The 26,891-nt window shown below is 35.1% G+C and overlaps 1 protein-coding gene across 4 annotated transcripts in view; it reads right to left on the bottom strand.

The window, feature by feature from the left end:
• Nckap1 (NCK associated protein 1) overlaps window positions 1-26,891 on the bottom strand; it is a 95,550-nt gene that overhangs the window by 50,612 nt on the left and 18,047 nt on the right. For 2 of the 4 annotated variants that reach the window (XM_070019576.1, XM_070019586.1), the window contains 8 exons: window positions 10,604-10,690; window positions 10,244-10,300; window positions 7,821-7,963; window positions 7,647-7,737; window positions 4,730-4,867; window positions 3,676-3,724; window positions 2,889-3,045; window positions 741-797 (listed from right to left, as the gene is read on the bottom strand). In XM_070019576.1, coding sequence (XP_069875677.1) covers window positions 741-797; window positions 2,889-3,045; window positions 3,676-3,724; window positions 4,730-4,867; window positions 7,647-7,737; window positions 7,821-7,963; window positions 10,244-10,300; window positions 10,604-10,690 — 779 coding nt within the window. Of the gene's footprint in view, window positions 1-740; window positions 798-2,888; window positions 3,046-3,675; window positions 3,725-4,729; window positions 4,868-7,646; window positions 7,738-7,820; window positions 7,964-10,243; window positions 10,301-10,603; window positions 10,697-26,891 lie in introns of all 4 variants that reach the window. The other 2 variants (XM_070019574.1, XM_070019579.1) reach the window with 1 other exon arrangement.

The following is a 26,891-nucleotide window of genomic DNA, read 5'->3' as shown; positions in this document are numbered from 1 at the left end:
GGCAGGGTTGGACAACTGAAAAGAGGCGAGTACGTAAATACAGTCATATTCAATATACATATTTTTGAAAAGGGAGCTACACAACTTAAGGATATGGGTGAAGTTGGGAAAGATGGGGAGAACTATAAAAAGGGGTGACAGTGACCAAGATACATTGTACTTAATAAATTAATTTGATGGGTTAAAACCCTATGCAAAGGGGCTGGGAAGGTAGCTCAGCGGTAGAGTGCATGCCTTGCAAGCATGAGGCCCTGGGTTCGATTCCTCAGCACCACATAAATAGACAAAGCCAGCAAGAAATGTACTCATTGCCTTACTCATGTAACTGTAACCCCTCTGTGCAACATTGTACAATAAAATAAAATTTAAAAAAAAATGTTTAAAAAAAAAAACCCTATGCAAAGATAATAGTAAATGCTATTTGGAATAGTAATCATCACAATTTGCAAAGCTTAAAGCTACAGGAAGTATAATGATAGTAAAAGATGATACCTAAAACTAAAGTGCTTTGGATGGTATTTCCTTAGAGCATATAAACTAATAACTTCAAAACTATTTAAAATCTGCACTAATTCAAAACTTACTGCATATAGAGCTTATAAACTGATTATTTCATCTTAAATAAAAGATATACTTTTCTACTGTATCTTGCACACCATTAATCTGTACTCACTCAATTATATTGTAAGAAAGAAATCCCTCTTGTTTTAAAGTACCACAGACAAAACAAAACTACTTACGCATGCGAGACAGCTGCCTCTTTGCATTCTCTTATATCATTAATACGTTTGTTGTAGCTATATGTAAAAAAAAAAATTGAATCATGTCAATCTTAATTTGAAAAGTAACAGTCAAAAAGAGCAAGTAAAATGCTAAAAATCACCTTAAAAATCACTTATTTTAACAATAACAACAACAAAAAAAAAACACTGGCCCTCAAATGAAAGAGATGAACAAAATCTATCTGTATCTGTTCCTACCATCTTAGGTACCTTAGTCAAATTTCCTAGAAAATAAAATTTCACATTATATTAAATCTAACAGTAAAGATGAAATTTTACAACATAGATTTTTATTTTGTTAAATCTTATTATTTCCTTAAACTCCAATAGAAATACTAAAATTATACTACTCATTATAAGTGATTATAAGACTCTAAAGTGCTGACAAAGCTATCACTCTCTATCAAGGTTGACTAATAAGTGCAGAAAACTGGAAAGACCTATATAAGTGATCAAAAGTAGTGATTTAGTGGGTATAATGGTTTTGTGGTAAACTGATAGGAAATTATCTTACTTTGCATTATTTTAAGAGCTAGAATTATGGTGACTACTTTTATTAATTTTGCTTTTTGTTTTGGTGATTTAAACTCAGCACCCTGATCTTGCTAAGCATGCATTCTAACACTTGAAGTACTCCACTAGTCCCTTTTGAAAATATGTTTTTTGATGTTGTTTTGTTTTGTGTGCTGGGGATCGAACCCAGGTCCTTGTACATGTGAGGCAAGCATAACTATTACCATTAAGCCACATGTCCAGCCTTTTGAATAATTTTTACCTACTATGAATGTTTGATTGCCATGGGTGAGGCCCTGGATTTGATTCTTAGCACAGAAAACAAACAAGCAAAATAAACCCAAAAGACAATTTGTTTTGTGATTCCATTAGACTTATTTGCATCACACGAGTTCACAGAATATACACAGATTTGATTAATTTAAATGTTTACAAATACGTAAATATGATTCCTTAAAGAGATGATCCATATTTTTTTGTGTGTGTGGGGGGGGTCCGGTCGTGGGGCCTGAACTCTGGGCCTGGGCGCTGTCCCTCAGCTCTTCAGTTCAAGGCTAGTGCTCTACCACATGAGCCACAGCGCCACTTCTGGCTTTTTGCTTTTTGCTTATGTGGTGCTGAGGAATCGAACCCAGGGCCTCTGGCATGCAAGGCAAGCGCTTTACCACTGAGCCACCTTCCCAGCCCAGATGATCCATATTTTAAGACACACAAGTTTCATAGTTTTCAATCTCACAAACTAAAATATAAACAACAGAGTACTTACCTACAATTTAAAGTAAGAGTTTGCAGTAAGATTTGACATATATTTGACATATATATATATATATATATATATATATATAACATATATATATATATATATGATTTGACATATTTGACATATGGTGTCAATTGTTAGGGCTAGATATATTTTTATTTTTTCAATAACAGCTTTATTTTATCTCAATTTCACTGGAACATTGTTGATATTAATGTAAACTTATTTCATTTTTATCTGAAACTAGCAAGTTCAGCATAACTATTCAACTTACATATAGGAGATTCCAGGATATTTTAGATGCTCCTCTTTTTGGAGAATTTTAAATTGCTAGCAAGTATAAATTCAATTTGTCTTTTAATATACTTACACTACAGAACCTCAAGTGAAATGACAGTATTAAGGAAAATTTCAAGAAATAAAGTTCAGAAAAAACAAATCATTTAGAACACATTCTATTCAAGGGCACACGATGTTCCCAGTGTTCAGTGGTCTTACTGCTGTAAGAGTTCTAAATCTAATAAAGTATCATTGACTAATTCAAATATTTTATAAATATACATTTTTCTTAACAATACTACTAAAGTCTAAAATATGCATCATACATTCAATAATATGTCTAAAACCACATTATGATTTTTTAAATCATCATGTCTTAAGAATAAAAGTTTGAAAAAAGGGCAGGAATCCTAGAGTTTTGTGATTTGTCAAGTTATCTATAAAAATATTATCCTATCATTCCAGCATGGTTGTTAAAAGCAATTTGCTGGAACCAGGTAAGATAGTATAGACTTAAAATAACTATAAAGACAAAATAACTGAAAATGCCTTACCCTCGTATGTTTACAAATAAATCTTCTGCAGCTTTGTGAATGTGGAAAACTTCATCCCGAAAGAGAGAGAGGCAAGAACTACTTTGAAGAGCTAGCTTCCAAAGATTCAGTGCTGTAGCATCGGTATTTAGGATTCCATGGCACAAAATAAAGCCAACTTTAAATAAAAACAAAAACAAATATAGTGTAAAAGTATTCCAAAGTTATATTCTTTTGTTGACAGTGCAGCTTTTTAACCACACTCATTAATTGTGGTTATGACAAGTCATAATTGTAATTATTGTAATTTTCCAATTGTAATTTTCTGTATTTTGAAAAATAAATTATTTGAACCCATACTAGTAAACAAAAGAAATGTCACTTCTGGGTTGTAATGGAGAGCTAGAGGTCTTATTGAATTCAAGCCCCACTTCTGACACCAAAAAATAAAAATAAAACAGACAATACAATATGGTTTATAAGCTACATTATAATTGGCTTGGGTGCTTACTTTGCCTTTATCACTCACTAGCCAAAGCTTTACATCTCTCACCTATGAAATACACAGGACTATCTACACTCTGATAGGATCAAGATGAGGAATGCATAAGAAGACACACACACACACACACACACACACACACACACACACACACACACACACACACACACACACACACACACACACACACACACACACACACGGTTTAGTACAGTAAGAATAAAAGGCAGAGGTTAAGATAAGTTACAAGTTTTTCTCTAAAATTTAAAACTTGGAGTAATTACAAAACTAACCCATTTTACTTACAGATAATCCATTTCTCCATGGCATCCAAAGAAAGATATTCACAAGGCATCTTAATAAAACATATATAAAAATTTGCAATTAGAAATTCTTTTAAAAAAAAACATTTGAGTCACCTGTCACCATCCTAAGAATTCAATTCTTGGTTGAAATAATACAACAAAATTTAATATACCATGTGATTCTTTTTGTTTCTTTATATGTTCCTCCCCCATGGTATAGCCCCTATTCTCACTGTATTTGATGTCGGTGCCCTGCATCTTGAATATACACTTCTCTAATTTGGGGAGGAGAAGGCAAAAAACAAAATGCTTAAATAGGGATATAGGTTGACCCATTGTAACAATGAGATGTACAAGACACTATGTTGAAAAACAAACTTTACAATTTAGGTGGGGGGGGAAGGGGAGGAAGTGTAGTTGTGGAGGTGGGAGGGAAGGGATAGTAGGAGAAAAACAAAGGAGGAGGCAACAATGCTTGATAAGAAATGTACTCATTACCTTGCTCATGTAACTGTAACCCCTCTAAACAGTATTTTTACAATAAAAAATTTAAAAATACAACAATTGATAAGCTGGATAAGAATTTATAATATTTAAATAGTAGTCAATAAAGGACAATTAAGAGCTCAATTCTGCATATCCTCAGCCCAAAGCAATGGACTATCTGTGTACCTTGTCTGTAACATCTATGTTATAGTCAATACTAAGAGAAATGGCTACAGGACATATACTTTTCTCCAGCTGGTAAGGGAGTAATCTGGGTCTTTTTCTTTATACTTTTCTACTTTTCTACATCTTCAAATTTTTGCACCGATAGAACAAAACAAATGCTTAAACATTAGGAAAAAGTACTCATTATTAGTCATATGAATTTCAGTTTCTGTTGAAATCTTAAAAGTTAAAAATTAAAAAGCGTAACTTAACTCATGACCATTTTATAATAAACATTACTGACAGGATAATTGCTGATTAGAAAAAAATTGAAACAACATTGCTTCAATATATTTTTTTAAAACATCACCAATTTTCATTCATAAAGAGGGATATAGACATACAGTGTCAGACTGTGCAGGATTAAGCATTGTACTAGGTGCGCTTATGAGGCTTAACAATTGGGCATTTCTCCACTGATCAGCTGAAAGATTCCTTCTAGGATATACCATCTGAAGGGAAATTAGTGCATCTGAAAGAGACTAATTAAAACAGGAAGAACATTATGCATTAGATATATATATATGCATTAGATAATTGTTCCACTCCTACACAGGTAAAACTTGCCCATCTAATTCCCCCACCTCACAATTCTACATCCCTGTGCAAAAGCTTTGCTCAGGAAATCATGTCACTTTGTCAAGTTAAAATGTATAGCAACCTGAAATATTTATCTATTGATTGATTGATTGTGGTGGAGATGGGGACCAAACTCAGACCATGTACATGCTAGACAAATACTCCCAATGAACCATGCATGTTCTCAGCTCAGGATATTTATTTAAGAATGGATAGAGATGAATTGTCATCCTTTTGTATAATAAAAACTCTTTTATGTTGACAGTTCTTGTTAAAGAAAAACATAGGACTGTATGACTAAGTCTTAAGAGAATTTAACATGTTTTCTATTTCTCCGAAGAACGCCTTATAAAAATAATCTGTATTGTCTACTTCTATCTGTTCATTACAACTTTATCATCAAAGTATTTAATGTTTCATTGTATTTGTTTCTTACTTCATTCTTCCTACCTAAAAACTACATATAGTGGTTCTTCAACAAAAACCCTTCATCAAAAATAAATAACATAAAACAGTGGTTTAGGTATAGTTAAGCACCTATTGTGCAAGCAAGAGACCCTGAGTTCAAATCTTAGTACCTCCCCCCAACTCCCTCCAAAGCAGCTCAGAAAGTTTCTGATTTCAGACATTTTGAACTTTGGATTATTCAACTAGCATATAATATAGCTACACAACAAAATAATACTGGAAAAATATCTTCAGAATTTTTATTGAAAGAAAATTCTTGTATTAACTGTATGTCAAATATAGTATTAAAGGCCAGCACCAATGGCTCACACCTTTAATCCTAGCTACTCAGTAGGCTGAGATCTGAGGATCAAGGTTCAAAGCCAGCCCAGGCAGGAAAGTCCGTGAGACTCTTATCTCCAATTAACCACCAGAAAACTAGAGGTGGCACTGTGGCTCAAGTGGTAGAATGCTTGCCTGAGCTGAAGAGCTGATGGACAGTGCCCAGGCCCAGAGTTCAAGCCCCATGACTGACCCAAAAGAAAAAAAAAAAAAAAAAAAAAAAAGAATAGTATTAAGAATTCTAATTAACTCACATTCAAAGACAGTAGATCACAATAGTAATGTTCTCAACTTTAATTCTGGTTTTGATACTTTTTTTTTTGCTAGTCTTGGGGTTTGAACTCAGGGCCTGGGCACTGTCCCTGAGCTTCTCTCGCTAAAGGCTAGCTAGCATTCTACCACTTGAGCCACAGTGCCATTTCTGGCTTTTTCTGTTTATGTGGTACTGAGGAATCAAACCTAAGGGTAAGCAAGCATTCTACCACTAAGCCACATTCCCAGCATGGTTATGATACTCTTGCCACAAAACATTTTTACCTTGTCATGATACTTCTCCAGTATTTTCTCTATGAAGAACAAGGCTGGATGAGGTAACTAAAAATGTCCTTGAAGAACACAGGGACTGTTTCATTCTATGAATGAGCCCTAATGACAATACTCCGTACAACCAAAATTATTTCATTCATTTTTATGCTATTCCTGGGGGCTTGAATTTAAGGTCTGGCTGCTATCACTGAACTTTTGTATTCAAACTGGTCTACCACTTGAGCCACAGCTCTACTTCTGGTATTTTGGTGCTTAACTGAAAATATGAGTCTCATGAACTTTCCTGCTCAAGACTGGCTGTCTTCAAACTGCAAACCTCAGATCTCAGCCTCCTGAGTAGCTTGAATTACAAGCATGAGCCTCAGATGCCTGGCAAGAACTATTTTAAATATATCTTTAAAGATAGACATCTCAAATTATTTCTACAAAATTCTTCTATGATTATGATATAGTTAAAACAAATCAAATATTACATAAACACTTTTCATGAAGCAATTAACATTCATAACAACCCATATGAATAGTGTTATTTTTTACTCTATGTTAACAACAACAAAAAAAGTCAGGTTAGTTAAGTAACTTGTACAGTATTGCATAGCTAGTAGTACAAAGAACTAAGATTAACCAAGTGTTGGTGGCTCATGCCTGTAATCCTAGCTACTCAGGAGGCTGACATCTGATGATCACAGTTCAAAGCCAGCAGAGGCAAGAAAGTCCATGAGACTCTTCTCTCCAATTAACCACCAGAAAACCAGAAGTGGCACTGAGGCTCAAAGTGGTAGAGCATTAGCCTTGAGCTAAAGGGATTAAGGACTGCACCCAGGCCCAAAGCTCAAGCCCCATGACTGAATTTTTTTTTCAATAAGTTTTATTGTAAAAATACTGTACAGAGGGGTTACAGTTACATGACCAAGGTAATGAGTACATTTCTTATCCAGCATTGCTGTCTCCTCCTTTGTTTTTCCCCTACCATCCCATCCCTCCCACCTCCTCCCCAGGACTGACTTAAACAAAAACAAACAAACAAAAAAAAAGAACTAAGAATACAACCTTATGGAAACTAGTATGACAGCAGACCTCCTGCCAATGAACATATACTATATTGTCTATATTAAATCTAAAAACTATCTATCTATCTATCTATCTATCTATCTATCTATCTATCTATCTATCTATCTATCTCAGTCTGTATATACCACTGTGAATCTAACTCATTTTATGGTTCACAATTAGGTAAAACTACACAGTAGTCATTCAAATCTATAATTTTTCTCCCAAAGAACTTTATCTCTTTAACTATCCATGATTGATTATGTCATCTCTTACTCCTGAAAAAGTAGCTCTTACCTTGCTATGGGGTACAAATTCTTCCATCATTTTTTTTAAAGGATTTTCATAATCCACAATCATCTGACCAAGGCGTGGGTATTCTCGGTCACTTAAAAAATACATACATAAATTTCAATGAGTTGTAAGCCATCAAACTAAGAAATTTAGAAAAAGCTTTATAATGTAGTCTACCTTGCTCCATGTGTCATTTCATGAGCATAGTTGTATAATCCAATTATTGCCTTCCTTTCTTCAATTCGAGACAGCAGTATCATTAATGTTGTGTAAGTTATAATCAAATCTAAGTAGTTCTTTGTTAAATCAAAATTCACAGTCTAAAAAAAAATAAAGTTCAACTTTATGTCAAATTTTTAAACACAAAAACTTCATATTAGTTACTGAAAGTTAATAATTTTCTATAGTTGTCTATTTTTATCCCCATTTCTGGAATCCTATCTAATTCAGAATCTTAAAATATATCTGAAACTTAGGAGTTCCAGATTTAAAAAACTTTGCATTTGTGATATTCTAATAGATAAAAGGGGCTTATGAGTATTGTATTAAAACTGGCAATAGCTTAAAGGACAAAAGCAATAATAAACACTAGCACCAATTTCATCAAAGAAAAAGGAGTCATTTTCTTCTGGTTAGGGATACAGCTCAATGACTGAACAGGTAGGTGGTCTTGCTTATTCAAGGACCTGGTTCAATTCTAAGCACCACAATAAAAAAGAGAAAAAGAAGGAAAAAGGGCAAAGGAAGGAAGAAAACAGGGAGTTATTTTTAACCATTAATTAATTTATTGTTTTTGTTTTTTTTTTTGTCGGTCGTGGGGCTTGAACTCTGGGCCTGGGCGTTGTCCCTCAGCTCTTCAGCTCAAGGCGAGCGCTCTACCACTTGAGCTACAGCACCACTTCCAGTTTTCTGGTGGTTTATTGGAGATAGGAGTCTCACGGTCTTTCTTGCCCGGGCTGGCTTTGAACCGGGATCCTCAGATCTCAGCCTCCTGAGTAGCTAGGATTACAGGCGTGAGCCACCAGTGCCCGGCCCATTAATTAATTTAAAGGAGACTTCTGTCATCATGAATTCCTCTATCAATGAATTGTTAAATTAATAATTCTGTTATGCATGCCTTTATAAAACTAAATTGTCTACTTTTAAAAATTAGACAAAGGAGGCTAAGTGCTTGCCTTACATACATGAGGCCCTGGATTCAATTCCTCAGTACCACATAAGCAGAAAAAGCTGGAAGTGGTGTTGTGGCTCAAGTGTTAGAGCACTAGCCTTGAGCTGAAGAGCTGAGGGACAGTGACCTGGCCCAGAATTCAGGCCCCTCGACCAACAGAAAAAAAAATTGCCAATGCTATTCCAGCCAGGCGCCGGTAGCTCATGTCTTAATCTTAGCTACTCAGGAGGCTGAGATCTGAGGATGACAGTTCAAAGCCAGACCGGGCAGGAAACATCTGTGAGACTCTTATCTCCAATTAACCACTCAGAAAACCAGAAGTAGAGCTGTGGCTCAAATGGTAGAGCACTAACCTTGAGCTGAAGAGCTGAGGGACAGCTCCCAGGCCCAGAGTTCAAGCCCCAGGACCAACAATAAATAAATAAATAAATAAAAATTTAAAAAATAAAGTAAAATTATGGGCTGGGAAGGTGGCTCAGTGGTAGAGTGCTTGCCTTGCATGCCTGAGGCCCTGGGTTTGACTCCTCAGCACCACATAAGCAAAAAGAAAAAAAGCCACAAGTGGCGCTGTGGCTCAAGTAGTAGAGTGCTAGCCTTGAGCTGAAGAGCTGAGGGACAGCGCCCAGGCCCAGAGTTCAGGCCCCACGACCAGAACCCCCCCCCAAAAAAATTAAATTAAATTTAAAAAAAAGGTAAAATTAGACAAAGATAAAATACTAAAATTATAATTATTTTGCCATATGTACAAGATTTATATTCTGTAACAATGCAAAAAATATGAAAGGTTTACTTTTTAAAAAAAAAAAGCTACATTAATGAAGTCAATTTAAACTGTACTCTAGTCATTTTGTCAAATCATTGCTAAATAACTCCATGTTCTTGACCACATATATGGCATATGTAAGCACGCATCTGAGGGAAGCGAGGAGGAGGACATAGAATCAGAGGGAAATGGGAAAATATACAACAGAGGGGCCTATCAGCTGCACTGAACATACATGAAAATGAACTAAGCAACTCAAAGGCAGTGATGGGAGGGAGGGAATGACAGGGAAAGAGGGAACGGCTTACACTAAACAAAAGGAAAGAAATGTACATACCACCTGACATGGAATAGTTGTTGTCAAAGCTCATAGAATTCACAAACTTTATAGACCATGATAATGACAATTTGCCTTCTGAACATTAAAATGTGTCTGCAATTTTAACTAAGTATCACTATTCCACAATATTGTGAAATATGTGAAATTTATGTAATTACCTAATCTCAATAAAAAAAATTTTTAAGCCAAAAAAAATGCTTCTTTAACCAAGCCAATTTAACATTATTAAACTTTGTACTCCAGTTACAGAACTTTCTCCAAACAAAAGCAGTTAGTCCCGAGTCCTTCTAGAAACATAAAACTTTTTTCCTTAAAATGATACTTACAATATCGAAGAAGACTTGGCAAACATCAATAGTGTTTAGCAATTCACAGACATGATCCTGGAAAGAGAATTTTATATTACTCTTTTCTGTCTTTATTTTTAGAGGATAGGGTTAGTGCTAGTGCAAGGAGTTTAACCCATGGCCAGCAACCTACTCAACAAGAAAGTGTTCTACCACAAAGCCAATCTCCAGCCCTCTAAAAATAATTTTAGATTCAAAAGACAGCAACACAGAAAATATATTTTAGATTTCAGTTCTGGAAGAATTTCAACTTTATTATTTATGAGTGACAAAGTAATTATACAATTAATATATTAAGTACACTTGTGAAATACCAAGTTTTATATGTAAAATACATACCTTAAATTCCATTACATCTACAAATGTGAAGTAATACAATGCCAGATTTTTCAGAATCTCTGACTTTTCTTTCTGAAGTTGTGCAAGCTGTTGCTGCAAAAACAAATTACAGAGTGTATTTCAGAGAACAGCAATATAAAATTTTACTAATCTTCTATGATTGCTATATGGAAGCATAAGCTTTTAGAGCAATATTTCTAAATGAACAGGGCTTTTTTAAAAAAAAGCCAAAATACTTGAGACAGCAACTGCTGCTAGTGACCAGCAACTGATAGTGTGAGGCTACAAAACAAATCAAAGCATATTAGTATCAAACTGCACTACTATAAAGGAAAATTGGGAAATGTTAGGGGGGAAAAAATCAGTTACCAAATGAACATTTTAAACAATTAATACAAATCATGAGCATGATCACATTTCTAGAAGTGGGAGAAAAAAATGAAAAACAGTATGAATTACACTACAAAAACAATATGCTATATAAATTGGAACTTACCAAAAAGAACATCCAGGCAAAGCCACGTCACGCATGCAAAATAAAATGTAGATACAAACATAAAATACAGTAACGGCTCCCTGACCAGATCCACGAAACATAATACATATTGAACAAAAGCAAAACCACAACAAAAAACTAATGAAGAAAAAGCAAAACTAGAATTAGACATGGAAGAAGGAATGTGAAAGACAAATATTTGAATAGACTATTATTAAATTTGCATGTTCTAGTTTTGCATTTAAATTCAATTATTGATACAATTTCTGAAAGGATCAAATCATATCCAATGACGTACATATGATAATACTGTCAGAACCCTGATACTCTTGAGTGTAGCCTATTTAATAGCAGCAGCCCATCACTTAGGAACTCATAAGGAAAGCAAAATCTCTAGGCCACCTCAGACCAAATGATTATGAATCTGCTTTTCTAACAAGGTGAGCTTGTTGTCCATGAGAAACATTTACCTAATATATGAGGAAGCTAGAAAACATGAAAAAGTGGGTCAAAGTATCAAACTTTCTATCAAAATCCACAAGTTTGAAGCCTTCATGTGTTAGTTATTAGACTTCTATGGGAGCCTCCATAATGGTAATGAAACATTATGGCAAATCAAAATTTTATAACAGTAAACCTAATATCAGGAAAATATAGAAATTTAAAAGAACTACCAATATGCAACTTAACACATCAATCACAGCAGTCTGGTAGACTAATTTATGATAGGGTAAGCCACCCTAAATACTGCATTTCCTGAAGATAACTGAAGAAGTAAATTAGGTGTGGAAAACATCCACAAATGAAATATTTTATTTCTCTATAAATGTCAGAAAAAATAGGCTTATACTTTGTGATAACTTCCATGTTATGAACATATATTCAATCACTATTTTTATGTGTTTTTTATTGTAAAAATACTGTACACAGAGGTTACAGTTACATGAGTAAGGTAATGAGTACATTTCCTATCAAGCATTGTTATCTCCTCCTTTGTTTTTCCCCCTACCATCTCTTTCCTCCCACCTCCCCATCTCCTCCCTTCTCCTGCCCCAAGTTGTAAATTTGGTTTTCAACGTAGTGTCTTGTACATCTCATTGTTACAATGGGTCAACCTGTATCCTTATTTCAGCATTTTGTTATTTCTCTTCCCCTCACCAAATTAGATAAAGGTTTATACAAGATGCAGGGCACCGACATTAAATACAGTGAAAACAGGGGTTATACTGTGGGGGAAGAACATACAAAAAAAAAAATCACATAGTACATTTTAAATACGTTAAAAACAATAGTAAGAAAGAAAAAAAACCACTTGTGTCCCTATCTTGGGGTTCATTTCACTTAAGATCATCTTATATGGTAATATGTACATTGCTTTTGACCTTTTCTGCTTGTCCTAGACTTACATTAGTTCAATCACTATTAAGTGAACACATATTCAAGAAATGATTGTATCTTCTCAGATTATACTACCTTTATCATGTTCAACAGCACTGAACTTTCATGACTGATAACTCAGTCCTTCTATCTTGCTTTTCGGTACTAATTTGTATTTCCAAAATAAAACTGGTAAAAGCAGACTCATAACAGTAAGCTATGAAGAGCCTAATTTGGTTGCTCATGGGCATGTTAATTCCAACTTCTTTCAGGAGAACTGAATGATTATAAATAGTGCCCCCCTCTCCAACTTCAGTGTTTATAGACAATAACTCATAATTTTGTTATAGAACTTAAAAATCATATGCAAACCCTTATTTTATTTATTAAGAACATTTTGCTAACAAAACTTAGAGGGCTAAGTGTAGTAGTTCATGCTTAGTAATTCCAGCTCCTAGGGAGGCAGAAACAGGAAGATCATTGCTCAAGGCCAATAGAGGCCACAAAAAGCTAATGAGATACACCTTCCCTCCCTCCATCTCAACAAATAAATCAAATGTCATGGTCTAAGTCTGTAATCCTAGCTATGTGGAAGAAACAAGGTAGAAGAACCCCAGTCTAAATCTCTAGATTTTATCAAAAAAAAAATAATTAAAACAAAGTGGGTAGGGCACTTGACTGGAAAGTACAAGGTCCTGACTTTAAACCCCAGTACCGCAAACTAAAACAAAAACAATAAAACAAGAGCTTTCTTCCAGTTAAATAAATGCTAAATTACAGATCCAAAATTGGAAATCTCATTCTAAAAATAAAAAAAATCTTCTAAAAATAAAAAAAGTGTTCTACTCTTCTATGTGCTCACTGTCTTCCTTAATAGTCACATCATAGTTTAAATTTCTCAATATTATTCTAAAATTGTATTTCACTATTTGCTGACTTCAAATGTGTATTGATCTCTAAAATACCTAAGTTCAAAATACAAAATCAAGCGTTTAGCGGCCCCTACAATCTGGCTAACTGCATTTCCTGATCTAAGTTGCCCATACATCCATTTATACACTATATAGTATGTATATTTGATCATTTTCTATATACATCTCATACTTTGTTATTATTGTTTCCCTATTGGGATATCCAAATCACACTGATTAAACCTCTCAGTTTAAATTATCATTCGATTTTCCAACAGCTACCTTCTAGAATGTAAACATTATCCTCCTCTAAATGAGCATAATTTCTAACAGCAGCTATTCACTTTCTATTTTATCATAGCTACCTTCAATCCATTAGACTTAAAGCTTTTGTCTCTCTAGTTCTTATCAAAAGCTCTGAAGATAAAAAAGCATCCAATACAAACATATAACAAATAAGGGAGGGGGGCTGGGAAGTTGGCTCAGTGATAGAGCGCTTGCCTTGCATGCATAAGGCCCTGGGTTCGAATCCTCAGCAACACATAAGCAAAAAGAAAAAAGCCGGAAGTGGCGCTGTGGCTCAAGTGGTAGAGCACTAGTCTTAAGCTGAAGAGCTGAGGGACAGCACTCAGGCCCAGAGTTCAGGCCCCACGACCAGACCCCCCCCCAAAAAAAAACAAATAAGGGAGGGAATGAAAGTTCAAACTTAAGGACATTTTATCAGGACAAATTTTGGGAGGTACTGCTAGAAAGTCCATCACTTACTGTTTAAACATGGCAAGGTGATTTAGTATCTCATAGCCTAACACCTGCATCATCAAATGGGAGTTAATTCATGCAATTGACCAAGGTAATATACATGAGAACATCTAAGTTCCTGACACCTAGAAATTGTGCATTAAATGTTGGATATATAACAAAGGAGGCAAATAAGCAAAAATAAGCAAAAATAAAACTATTCTAAATAATTCTAAAACTACTTTTAGTGCATCTAATAAAAGTAACTGTACACTGAGCAGTTATGCCCTGATTCTTAGGTGTCAGGCACTGTTACATTTAACAAGTATTTCACACAATTCACTAGATATCTCTATGAAATAGTTACATTATGTAACAGCAAAAATAAATTCCACAAAACACTACAAGAAGGGGCTTCAGCTTCAAAGAAAAAAACAGCTACATTTTAATTCTTTTTTTTTTTTTTTTTTGGTTGGTTGTGCGGCCTGAACTCTGGGCCTGGGCACTGTCCCTCAGCTCTTCAACTCAAGGTGAGCACTCTACCACTTGAGCCACAGTGCCACTTCCAGCTTTTTCTGCTTTTGTGGTGCTGAGGAATTGAACCCAGGGCCTCATGCATACAAGGCAAGCACTCTACCACTGAGTCACCTTTCCAGCCCCTACATTTTAACTCTTAAAGGAGAATCAACACAACCAGAAAGTATCAACTGCGCCGGGCGCTGGTGGCTCACGCCTGTAATCCTAGCTACTCAGGAGGCTGAGATCTGAGGATCCCGGTTCAAAGCCAGCCCGGGCAGGAGAGACCGTGAGACTCCTATCTCCAATAAACCACCAGAAAACCGGAAGTGGCGCTGTAGCTCAAGTGGTAGAGCGCTCGCCTTGAGCTGAAGAGCTGAGGGACAGCGCCCAGGCCCAGAGTTCAAGCCCCACGACCAACCAAAAAAAAAAAAAAAAAAAAGAAAGTATCAACTGCAGGTTCAATAACCAGCTTAAGGTTTTCTTTTACTTTTGTTAGCACTGGAGTTTGAATCTAGGGCATTGTACTTGCTATGTGATCTACCAATTGATCCTCACACTCAGTCCTCTTTTCTTCATAGATCCTTAAAGTATCCAGTCATATGATTCCAAAGATACCACCAATGAAGAAAAACTCCCAAATGTTCAGGATACGTAGAGTTCTATATTGTACCAAAGATGACTCATTTTTCCTGTAACATTGCTAACTTCTATTTAAAGATACTGCATCTTTCAACATATCTGACATTTTTACTTTATCACAAATTAAGCACATTAAATTTTTCATTGCATTCTGAGCACCATTTGCCTTTCAGTGGACATATTTTCACAAAATTAAGGATAGGAAAAAACCTATCAGATCACATAATTCGTAACACATTATTGTCACAATTGACAATAATAAAGGGCTGATTTAGAACTTTCTTTCTTTTCTTTTTTTCTTTTTTTGGTCTTGTCGTCGGGCCTGAACTCTGGGCCTGGGCGCTGTCCCTCAGCTCTTCAGCTCAAGGCTAGCACTCTACCACCTAGCCACAGCGCCACTTTGGCTTTTTTTTTTTCTGCTCAGGGCCTCATAAATGCAAGGCAAGCGCTCTACCACTGAGCCAACTTCCCAGTACTGATTTAGAACTTTCTGTATCAACAGCTTAATTCAAAATTTTTGCTTTTGAAATGTCTTTTCATTTTTTAAACCATACTTGGTCAAAACAACATGTAACAAATTTGAAAATAACAGTTTTCTGTAGCTATTTTTCAAATAAGTTCTCCTGGTTTTTTTGCCTAAACCCATCAGGGCCATGATCTTCTTAATTACAGGAGTAATTACAGGAGTTGGGATTAATTACAGGAGTTGGGATTACAGTGATATATGTACCACCCAAACTTGTTGGTTGTGCTTCAGTCTCCTACTTTTTTCCCCCAGGCTACCCTCTAATTACAATCCTCTCAATCACTAAATCCTAAAGTGCTAGGATTACAGGTATAAGCCAAAACACTTATCATAAAGATTTTAAAATTTGAAGCCTCACTGTTTTTAGTACATACATAAAAAACAAGAAGTAGTTTTAAAACATACATCAGTAATAAGCTGTCAATATACAACAGGACATTAGAAAAGTACTACATGGAAACAGATTCTATTCACTAATAATTTAGACATGTTCATACCATACAAGATAGTGCATCCGCAAAGATTTCAATCATTATTCTTGATTTTAGGTAATAATAAGAGAATTTATACATATATAGCTTATAATAGAGATGGGCACCAGTGGTACACACCTGTAATCCTAGCTACTCAAGAGGCTGAAATCTGAAGGTCACAGTTCAAAGCCAGTTAGGGCTTTGAAAACTCTGTGAGACTCTATTTCCTAACCAGCAAAAAGCCAGAAGTGGAGATATAGCTAAAGTGGTAAAGCTCAACTTTGAGCGGAAAGCTAAGGGGATAGCATCCATCTCCTAAGTGCAAGCTCTGGTACCAAATATTTTTTAAAACAAAAAAAAAAGTGTAACAAAAATGGTAAATATCAGGCATGCAAAGTAACTACAAAGTTCTCATCTCTGCATGGAAAAATATTAGATTTAACCTTTGTTCAGTTAAGAAGCATTTTCCTCATACTTTATATGAAACACTGATTCAAGTTTAGTGTTTACTGTTTTCATTCTTTCAAAGAAAACTGCCCTAAGAAACCAGTGCTTAATACAACTCCAAGTTTTAATAGAAAGATATTACAATTTTTTCTTCATTTCAGTTATTACCTTTTATAATACTGAAGCTAATTTTGTCTATTTTTCTTGGTCAAAATAATACTAGTATCTTTATTCTCTTAAACAAGCCAGGCATGGTTTGGAAAAAAAGGAAGCAGTTATAAACATAAGAAGCTTCACAAGTGAAAAAAATATTCATCTGAAGCACATTCATTATTCATAACAGCCTCGTATTGGAAACAATTCAGGTGCCCATCAAAGGATGAATAAATAGACAAAATGAGATAGATACTTTTAAGTGAATACTATTCAAAAATTAAATGGAATGAACTACTTATGTATATATAAGCCAACTGAACATCAAACACAGTAAGTTAAATGATTAAAACAGCTGTAAAAAAAACACCATAAAAAAAACAAAAAAAAAACCCTAATATTATGTGATTCTCCTTTGCAGGAAATGCCTCGAAACAGCAAGTTTATTTAAACAGAAACCAGATCCATTATTTGTCTTGGGCTGAGGATAAGAGTAGGATTCATTATAAATGGACACAAGTGATCTTGTGAGGATGATGAATTCAAGCTCCATTCTAAAGCTAAATCAGGTTGATGGTTTCACAACTCTAAATTTACTAAAATTATGCAAAAATAGATTTGAGCAAAAAGATGGTACTGTATAATAAATGAAGTTTATTTTGAGAAGGGCTTTATGATTCTCCTATGACCAGATTTGTTGAGTTTTTTAAGGCAAAACTGTACCCAGTATATTTTCTAAGGTACTGTATTATATTGTCTTCAGGAACAAATGATAACTGAAATGAAGAAAAATAAAAACTAAAAGGTATGAAAGGGCAAGAACTGGATACTGACTGATTAACCTGCACCTGTCAATAACTGACAGGCATCTTGATGTAAATACCTTTACATAATTCATTACAAAGATGACATCTCATAAGTAAGAAAAGCTTGATTATGTCTGGTACATTCAGTTTAGGAATATATCACATTAAAGAATTTTTTAATTATTAAAATAGAAGGTAAAGGATCTAGTTTATCTATTTCAATTGAATTTGTAATTGAAAATGATGTCGTTAAATGAGGTAGGTTGTATTATCCCTAATACGGTATGATGTCTTTTATTTAAAAAGTTAGAACTTGACCAACTCAATTAGACAATAGCATAATGATTTTCTTATACTAAAAAAAATAATTTCATGTTTGCATTCATTACCCATTTTGTAACCAGAATCTTAAATTTCCAAGATATTTAGCTAAAAACAAAATATTATATTTAGGTAATAAAAGTTTAATTTTATTACTTTTATGTTAATTATTATTACAGTTACCTACTACAAAAGTAGATGAAAAGCAACAACTTATTTCTTAATGCTGGTGGCTGGTCTGGGCAGTTTCTCTGTTGGTCTTTCCAGCTCTAGGTTACAATTATATTCAGCAGCCGGGCTAGTCTGCTAGCAGAAATACTTTCTCTTTCTATAAGGTATTTCGGGCTTCTTTATACATAGCATATAAGGGTATTGTTTCAAGAGAGCAGAATAAGAAGCTGTTGTCCTTTAACACCAGCACCGGTAGCTAATGCCTGTAATCCTAGCTACTCAAGAGGCTGAGATCTGAGGATCACCATTCAAAGCCAGCCCAGACAGGAAAAGTCCATGAGACTCTTATCTCCAATAAACTACTCAGAGAACTGGAAGTGACTCTGTGGCTATAGTGGTAGAGTGCTAGCCTTGAGCTGAAGAGCTCAGGGACAGCACCCAGGCCCAGAGTTCAAGCCCCAAGACCAACAACAACAACAACAAAAAACAATAAATGTCACTGCCTTCTATGGACTGCAACTCTTCTTTTTTCAATACTGACATCTATTTTTATTTTTTTAAACTTAAATCTTATTGTAGGAAGGCATGGTAAGTTTATTTTACAGAGGTATGGACATATCTTTATTTTTATATTTATTTTTTGCCGTTCAGTTCTTTTTAGACCTAATTCGTTTTTCAGGATTAAACAAATGACTAGCAATATAAACTTGGGGGAAAAAATCGGTTTTGCATTAGAGAAGCTGGTAAGAGTCTTTGTGTCTGGTTAATGAGACTACACTTAATACACGTATTGTCTTAAAAGAAAGCCTTAGCACTGCTTGTCCCTACACTACTTTTGTCTTCTTGTATAGCAACCTAAATGTTGAAAGCATTAAGAAAGATGTTTTATGCATGAAATCTGGTAGGCTTGCATTAGCAACCTACTTTATCCTAGTTTGCTTCTATACCTGAAAGATTAGGATAAATATATACCTTTAGTAGGAACTTGAAAAAAGTCCTGGGGATGGTGGTGATGGTTGTACAACATTGTAAATGTACTATCTCAGAACTACATACATAGGCTATGACATCACTCAAGTGGTAATGTTTCAGGCTCTGAGTTTAGACCCCAGTACCACCACCACCACGACCAGCAACAACAACAAAAAAAGATTATATACTTAAAATGAAGGAAGATAAAGATGGGCCTAGAACTGAGAAAGCACTTATGGATTTTTCTGTATATATATTATATATACATGTTGGCAAAGAATGGAAGCTGACACTGTTTCCTTAAGTGGTAAGCCTCAAAATAGGAATAAACTTTGTCTTTAAGCTACCTTAGTTTCTTTCAGGTCTTCTTAGAATCTGTTGTTTGGAGGAGGTTTGGGAGACATGGTAAGGTAGCATTAGTGTGAGAATAATTCCTAGTTAAAATCTTAAATATTCTATTTCCACTACTTCTTTGAACCTAAGACACCTTAACTATTTACTCTACAATATTTTTTTCTGACAGAAAAAAATTTAAATCATCATTATAATCACTTGTCTTTTTGTCCTGTTAGTACTATAAAACCTACAGCAGGAGAAAGTATATACCCATGATAACTTCATCTCAACCTAATTACATGTGACCATAACTGAGTTAGAAAATTCTCCTTCTCTCCTCCCTTCCTTCCTCCATCTCTCACTCTCCATATTGAGGCTTCAACTTGGGCCTTTTGTTCCTGCTTAGCTTTTTCATGTTAAACTAGAGCCCTACCCCTTGGGCCACATCTCCAATTCCAGATTTCTGCTGGTTAATAGGAAACAAGAGTCTCCCTGACTGGCTTTGAACCATGATCCTCAGATCTCAACCTGAGTAGCCAGGATTACAAGACACCTGCACCTAGTTACTACTTTATTTTCATTCTTTATTCACTTACCCACTTTCCTCAAAGATTGTTTGTTATATGTCTACTCAAACCTCTTAAAACTCACAATAAGTATTCAATTTGGCTCTCAGCTTAACTCCAGCCTGAGCTCTAAATTAATATACTCAATTGGTTGCTCAATACTTTCACTCAGATTTTTAATGCATCTTTTAAATCTAGCAGATATAATATTGAGCTTTTGAGTACTACTTCCATTTTAACCACTCAAACCTATTCTTGCTTCCTTGTCCTGGTAAAATCTTGACATTCATTCAAGCCAAGAACCTTGAGGTTTTATTGCTCATAGTCTTTTGAAAAGAATACTGACACATAAATTAGTTCTCAGATTAAATTATTTTGAATGTTGGCAACCTAAGTTTAAGACCAAGGTCTGGGGTAGTAGCTCAAGTGGTAAAGCACTTGCCTAGCTAGCAAGCATGAGGCCCAGAGTTCAAACCACACATATAGATGATAGATAGATAGATAGATAGATAGATAGATAGATAGATAGATAGATAGATAGATAGATAGATAGATAGATAGATAGATAGAGAGAGAGAGAGAGAGAGAGATAGATAGATAGATGGATGGATAGATGGATAGATAGATACACACACACACACACACACACACACACACATAAACATACACACACCTCAAGTATTCCTTCAGGGTCCTTAGGGTCTCTGTATAGAGCCATATTTACTCATAATGAGGTACATTGTCACAACTCCCTCATTACTGTACAGGAGATAATTCCTTTTAAACCCGTCTTATTTGTTGATCTACTTCCTCCTAATCAGTAAGTATTCAAAGATGAATGCATGATCTACAAAGACAGGTAACAGGGTACAATCAAAAAATAGTTTTTGTCACAAAGTCAATGTCTGAATTATCATGGCAAACAATGTACACCTTAAGGGGATAAATTCATGAGCCATTGTGAGTCACAAATTGACATGCCCTAAATGATTGGCTCAATGTTTTATAAAAGTCAAAGGAGGATCTGAAAGTTCTAGTTGAGGCAAACAAGTGCATGATGCTGGCACAAAGGAGGAAACACAAAAAGAAACAAAATAAAGGACAACATTTAATGTTACAGAAAAGGTTTGCTGTTAAACTTGAGGATTTGTGCAAAGGGTAGCAAAATTCAAAACACAGAGGCTAGTATATAACTTGACTGAAGCTCTCTTCAGGGTTTTTTACATACACAGTGCTGGCACAGTATATGAACATATTTTAGAAATAATCCATTACTGGTTCTGTTGACCAAAAGTTCAGAAGTAATAAAAGTAACAGTTTCCATTCTTCAAGGGCAATTGTCACATACAGTGCAATAAATGGTTTAGAAGGTGCTGTTCTTGAAATAAGTATTGACATCTTCATTTTAGACATAAGCATAATTATACCTCAAGATCATAAACAACTGCCCAAAATTATTCGTTTAGTAAATGGGAAGATCAGAACTACAAATGCAGTTTCACAGGCTCCAAAATTCATCCTCTCTAAGACTAGCTAGAAGGGGTTAGGAGTTAAGTGTCCTTACAACTAATCCTAATTTTTAATCAAACCACGTGGGCCTTTAGAATCTATCCCCAGTTAAAGTTGAAGGTATGGTTCAAATGGTAGAGTAAGGAAGTGGCGCTGTGGCTCAAGAGCTAGCCTTGAGATGAAGAGCTGAAGGGCAGCACCCAGGCCGAGTTCAAGCCCCACGACCCACCAACTAACTAACTAAATAAATAAATAAATCTGCCCATCAAGGACACCAAACCAAATGGTAGAGTAAAAGCTATGAATGAGAAACATGGAAAATAAAACTCATTTCATACTTATACTTTCAAGATGGCATATCATAAATTGGATTATCTCTCAATTAACAAATACTATGTTTATACTAAAATTAAATAACGAAATCTAAAACACTTAGCTTAACATGGATTATATATAAAATAAGTGGCTGTTAAACTTATGAAAGTAGTATGATTTTAATTCATTTGACTTTTATCAGCCTGCTTTTAAACATATGATGATCATTTATTAATTGATCATCAGGATGTGGGGACATACCTCTCATTCCTTGATACTAAGTTTTCCCTAAATCTAGAACTGAATAAATAAAAAAGGACCAATGGTCACCAGTGGCCTGGAATAAGACAGGAAAATTTACTCAGTGGAGTCCAATATGATAACTGTAGAAGCCATATTATATCTACAGCTATCAGGAATGTCCTCTCAATGAAGGCTGGATAGTTACGTGCTCATGGCTTTTCGTAGAATTGAAAAGTATGGAGATGGGGGCAGTTACTAAAGAGGCAATCAAAAACAATATTTTGGCTGCACACTTAAAAGCCTATTTTAAAAAACTTCATAAAAATATTTTAACTTTTTTTTTTTTTGTCAGTCCTGGGACTTAAACTCAAGGCCTGGGCACTGAACCTGAGCTTCTTTTGCTCAGGGCTAGCACTCTACCACTTGAGCCACAGTGCCACCTTGGCTTTTTCTGTTTATATGGTACTGAGGATTCTAACCCAGGGCTTTATGCATGCTAGGAAACACTCTACCACTAAGCCATATTCCCAACTCTTTTGATGAATTTTTACCCAAACCATTACTTCTTATACTCCCTGTCAAAGAAGGTAATAACACCACTTGAACATGGTAGCAGCCAGAAATTTGCAGCTTTCCATCAATCCCAGGTATTACATTTCAAGTACTAGTCTATGGACTTAAAAAAATAATAAAACTAGGGCTGGGAAGATAGCTCAGTGGTAGAGCGCATGTCTTGCATGCCAGAGGCCCTGGGTTCGATTCCTCAGCACCACATAAGCAAAAAGAAAAAAAAAAGCCGGAAGTGGCGCTGTTGCTCAAGTGGTAGGATACCAGCCTTGAGCTGAAGAGCTGAGGGACAGCGCCCAGGCCCAGAGTTGAGGCCCCACGACCGGACCCAAAATAATAATAATAATAATAATAATAAAACTAGCTGGATGCTGGTGGCTCACACCTGTAATCCTAGCTACTGGGGAGGCTGAGATCTGAGGATTGTGGTTCAAAGGCAGCCCAGGCAAAAAAGTCCTCCTGAGACTCTTATTTCCAATTAACCACCAGAAAACTGAAAGTGGTGCCATGGCTCAAGTGGTAGAGTGCTAGCCTTGAGCTGAAGAGCTCAGGGACAGCGCCCAGGCCCAGAGGTCAAGCCCCACAACCTAATAATAATAATAATAATAAACTGAACTCCTCACTCCTCATCTCTTAATCAAGCTGGCCAGGAGACTCTCATCAATGTTTTCATAGGCCCCAAAACAAACTGAAATCACAAGACTTCATGTCTAGTATGTAGTACTTTAGCAACTTAAAAAAAATAAAAAGTGTAACATCACACAAAATAGCTGTAAAAGCTATATGACAAGTCCAGGCTTTGCAAATAATCACACTAAATGCTACAAGAAGTTGCAATATTCAACAACATTATACAACCAATTTTATAGGTTCCAACACAGATTAACCATATAGACCTAGTTATACATATGCCAATAAAACTGGAATATCTATACACTGAAAAATTTTTATACAAATTCAAAGTATCATTATTCCTAATAGCCAAGAAAAGTAAAAACAACCCAAACATCCATCAACACATGGATGATAAATAAAACGTGGCATATAACAGAATATCATTTGGCAGTAAACAGATATCAAGTATTTATACATGTGACAACTTGGATAAACCTTGAAAAACACTATGCTAGGACAAAAAGCCAATCACAATCAAATAGGTATAGAGACAGAGAGTGCATTCATTTAATAAGTGCTAGAAGTTGGCAGGAAATCTGGAGTGAATAGTAATGGACACTGACATTCTTTGTTGGGACAATATAAATATTCTAAAATTGTCTTGGTATTGAATATACTAAATAATATTAAATAGTACACTTAAAATGGGTGAATTATGCATTATGTGAATAATATATCAATAGTTATAATCTGAGAATAAACTTAAAAAAGTAAATATTTCAACAGTGTATTAAAGTGTATTATACTTATGGTATACATAATTACATCTCAATAAAGCTGTTATTAAAATTCTGTACTTCAAAAATTGAAAAAGTAAAACTATCAAAGAATAAAGAGCAAAAGCATTATTGTCATAGTAGTTTGCTAATCCTATTAAGAACAGTAAAGCTTACTGATGCCTTTAACCAAAAAAACCATACTATTATCAAACAGTGAAGATATATGTAATTAACTCTTGGCAATTTTCTAAGGAAGATCTCATAATAAGGACTATGCTACACTAAAATTCACAAATAAAACATGACAATGTTGGATCTCACACTTCTAGTCACCAGTTCAAGAATGTGAATGGCTTATATGGTTGAATAAATTTATGTTGTTCAAAAGAAAATTACAAATAAACACACATTTTAAATTTGAAAACTTCTTTCTGACTTATGATTTTATGAGTACATAATAATATATTCTGAATTAACATGAGATTTAATAAACTATGTTAATTGAAAGCAGGGAGAAGAGGGAGACAATGGAGGAGAAAAAAGGAAGGAATGATGCTGACCAAGAAGCATTGTACTCATCTCCTGACTTATGAAATTGTAACCTCTTTGTACAATTACTTAATAATAATTAATTAATAGGTTTCTCCAAGTATATAATCTCTCAAAAAAGTTATCCAACTAATGTCAATAACTAAAAAGTTGTCTACATAATAATTGTATGTTAAAGAAATATACACTTTGAAAAAAAGAAATATATACTTTGAATTATCTATTTTCTAATTAGAAACGAATTATGATACCTTAATATACCAATTATAAAACATAATCTTAGCCAGATGAAGGTAGCCCAGGCCTGCAATCCTACCTACTCAGGAGGCTGAGATCTGAGAACTGCAGTTCAAAGCTAGCCCAGGCAAGAAAGTCTATGAGACTTTCATCTCCACTAACCAAAAAAGCCAAAAGTGGATCTATGGCTCAAGTGACAGAGCACTAGCCTTGAGCAAAAGAAGCTCAGGGATAGCACCTAGGCCCTGTGTTCAAACCCCAGGACTTCACAAAGTAATAATAATAATTATTATTATTATTACTAATCATAATAACAAAATTTAAAGAACATAATCTTTTTATCTCAGCTACTCAGAAAGCAAAGATCAGGATGACTGCAGTTCCAAGCCAGCCCTGGCAAAAGTTTAACAAGACTTTAAGAACATAATCTTTTTATCTCAGCCACTCAGAAAGCAAAGATCAGGATGACTGCAGTTCCAAGCCAGCCTGGCAAAAGTTTAACAAGACTTCATTTCAATAAATTAGCATGGTGGCATTCTGTGGTGGGTAATGCCTATAATCCCAGCTGTGATGAGGGAAGCATAGGTAGGAGGATTATTATCCAAAGGCCAGCCCTGGGTCTTAAGTGATAATCACTATCTAAAACATAATGAATATGAGAAAGGGCTGTGGTTAAAGTAGTAGAGTACAAATCTAGCAAGTCCCTGAGTCCAAAAGCCAGAACTTAAAAACTTCTCTAAGAAGCACTTAACTCATTTTTATTGGACTGGTTTTTCTTCTACATCAAAATGGCTCTAAGTGGTAACAACACATGATTTGAGAAAATGAAAAGATGACAATGTATCTTTTAAACAGGTTTCAAAAATAGGGAAATCATGAGAGAATTCTAGACTACATTTGCACAAAAAGTAAAAGAGATAGCAAGGACTATAACTTGGGAAAATAAAAAAACAGGGAAAAAAAAGACATACAGAAAGATCCCAACACAAAACATATTAAAATGGCATAGTATAAGGTGAAACGCTATAATTTTCTAAAAATTCAAAAAAGTTACTATAAAGAAGTGCCAAAATAGGTGTACATACCAGTAAGATGATGAATACAACTGTACTTCAATACACTAAAGAAAAGCTCCACATGAAAAGTAATGGGGAGGGGGTCCTGGAGGAGCTCAGTTGGTAGAGTGCTAAACAATGAGTGAAATAGGACCAATCTTGGACCAAAAACAAGAAAAAAAGCAGTACAGAAACAATAAATAATCTAATAATAAAGTCTTATATTATTTACTTTTCAGAAATGTTTTGCATGTTATGAAAATACTGGTGAGGGCTGGGAATGTGACTTAGTGGTAGAGTGCTTGCCTAGCATGCACAATCTAGGTTCAATTTCTCTGTACCACATAAACATGAAAAGCCAGAAGTAGCACTGTGGCTCAAGTGGTAGTGCGTTAGCCTTGAGCCGAAGAGCACAGGGAGAGCACCAGAGCTCAAGCCCCACGACTGACAAAATAAATAAATAAAAATAAAAGAATAGAAGAAATTATTTAGGGCTAGAGGTGTGACTCAGTGGTAGAGTGCCTATCTAGCAATGTTTGCTGTGGCTCAAGTGGTAGAATGCTAGCACTGAGCACAAAGAAGCTCAGGGACAGTGCCCATTCTGAGTTCAAGCCCCAAGACTGGCAAAATTAAAAAGAAAAAAAAATACTGGAGAAGCAGATTTATTTGTTCAAAACTGAACCCAGCAAATAACCACAGCAATAAAAGCTCTATGAGCCAGGTGCTCACGCCTGTAATCCTAGCTACTTGGGAGGCTGAGATCTGAGGATTGTGGTTCAAAACCAGCCTGGGCAGGAAAGTCCATGATACTCTTATCTCCAATTAACAACCAGAAAACCAGAAGTGGTGCTTTGGCTCAAAGTGATAGAGTGCTGGCCTTGAAAAAGCTCAGGAACAGCGCCCAGGCCCTGAGTTGAAGCCCCATGACTGACCAAAACAAACAAACAAAAAAGGCCAAGTTTATGATT

This window comes from Dipodomys merriami, unplaced genomic scaffold, assembly GCF_024711535.1.
Source record: "Dipodomys merriami isolate MVZ:Mamm:240054 unplaced genomic scaffold, mDipMer1.0.p SCAF_1, whole genome shotgun sequence".
Taxonomy (NCBI): Eukaryota; Metazoa; Chordata; class Mammalia; order Rodentia; family Heteromyidae; genus Dipodomys; species Dipodomys merriami.
Note: the sequence above shows the minus strand (reverse complement) of the source record. Positions and strands in the feature narration are given on the sequence as shown.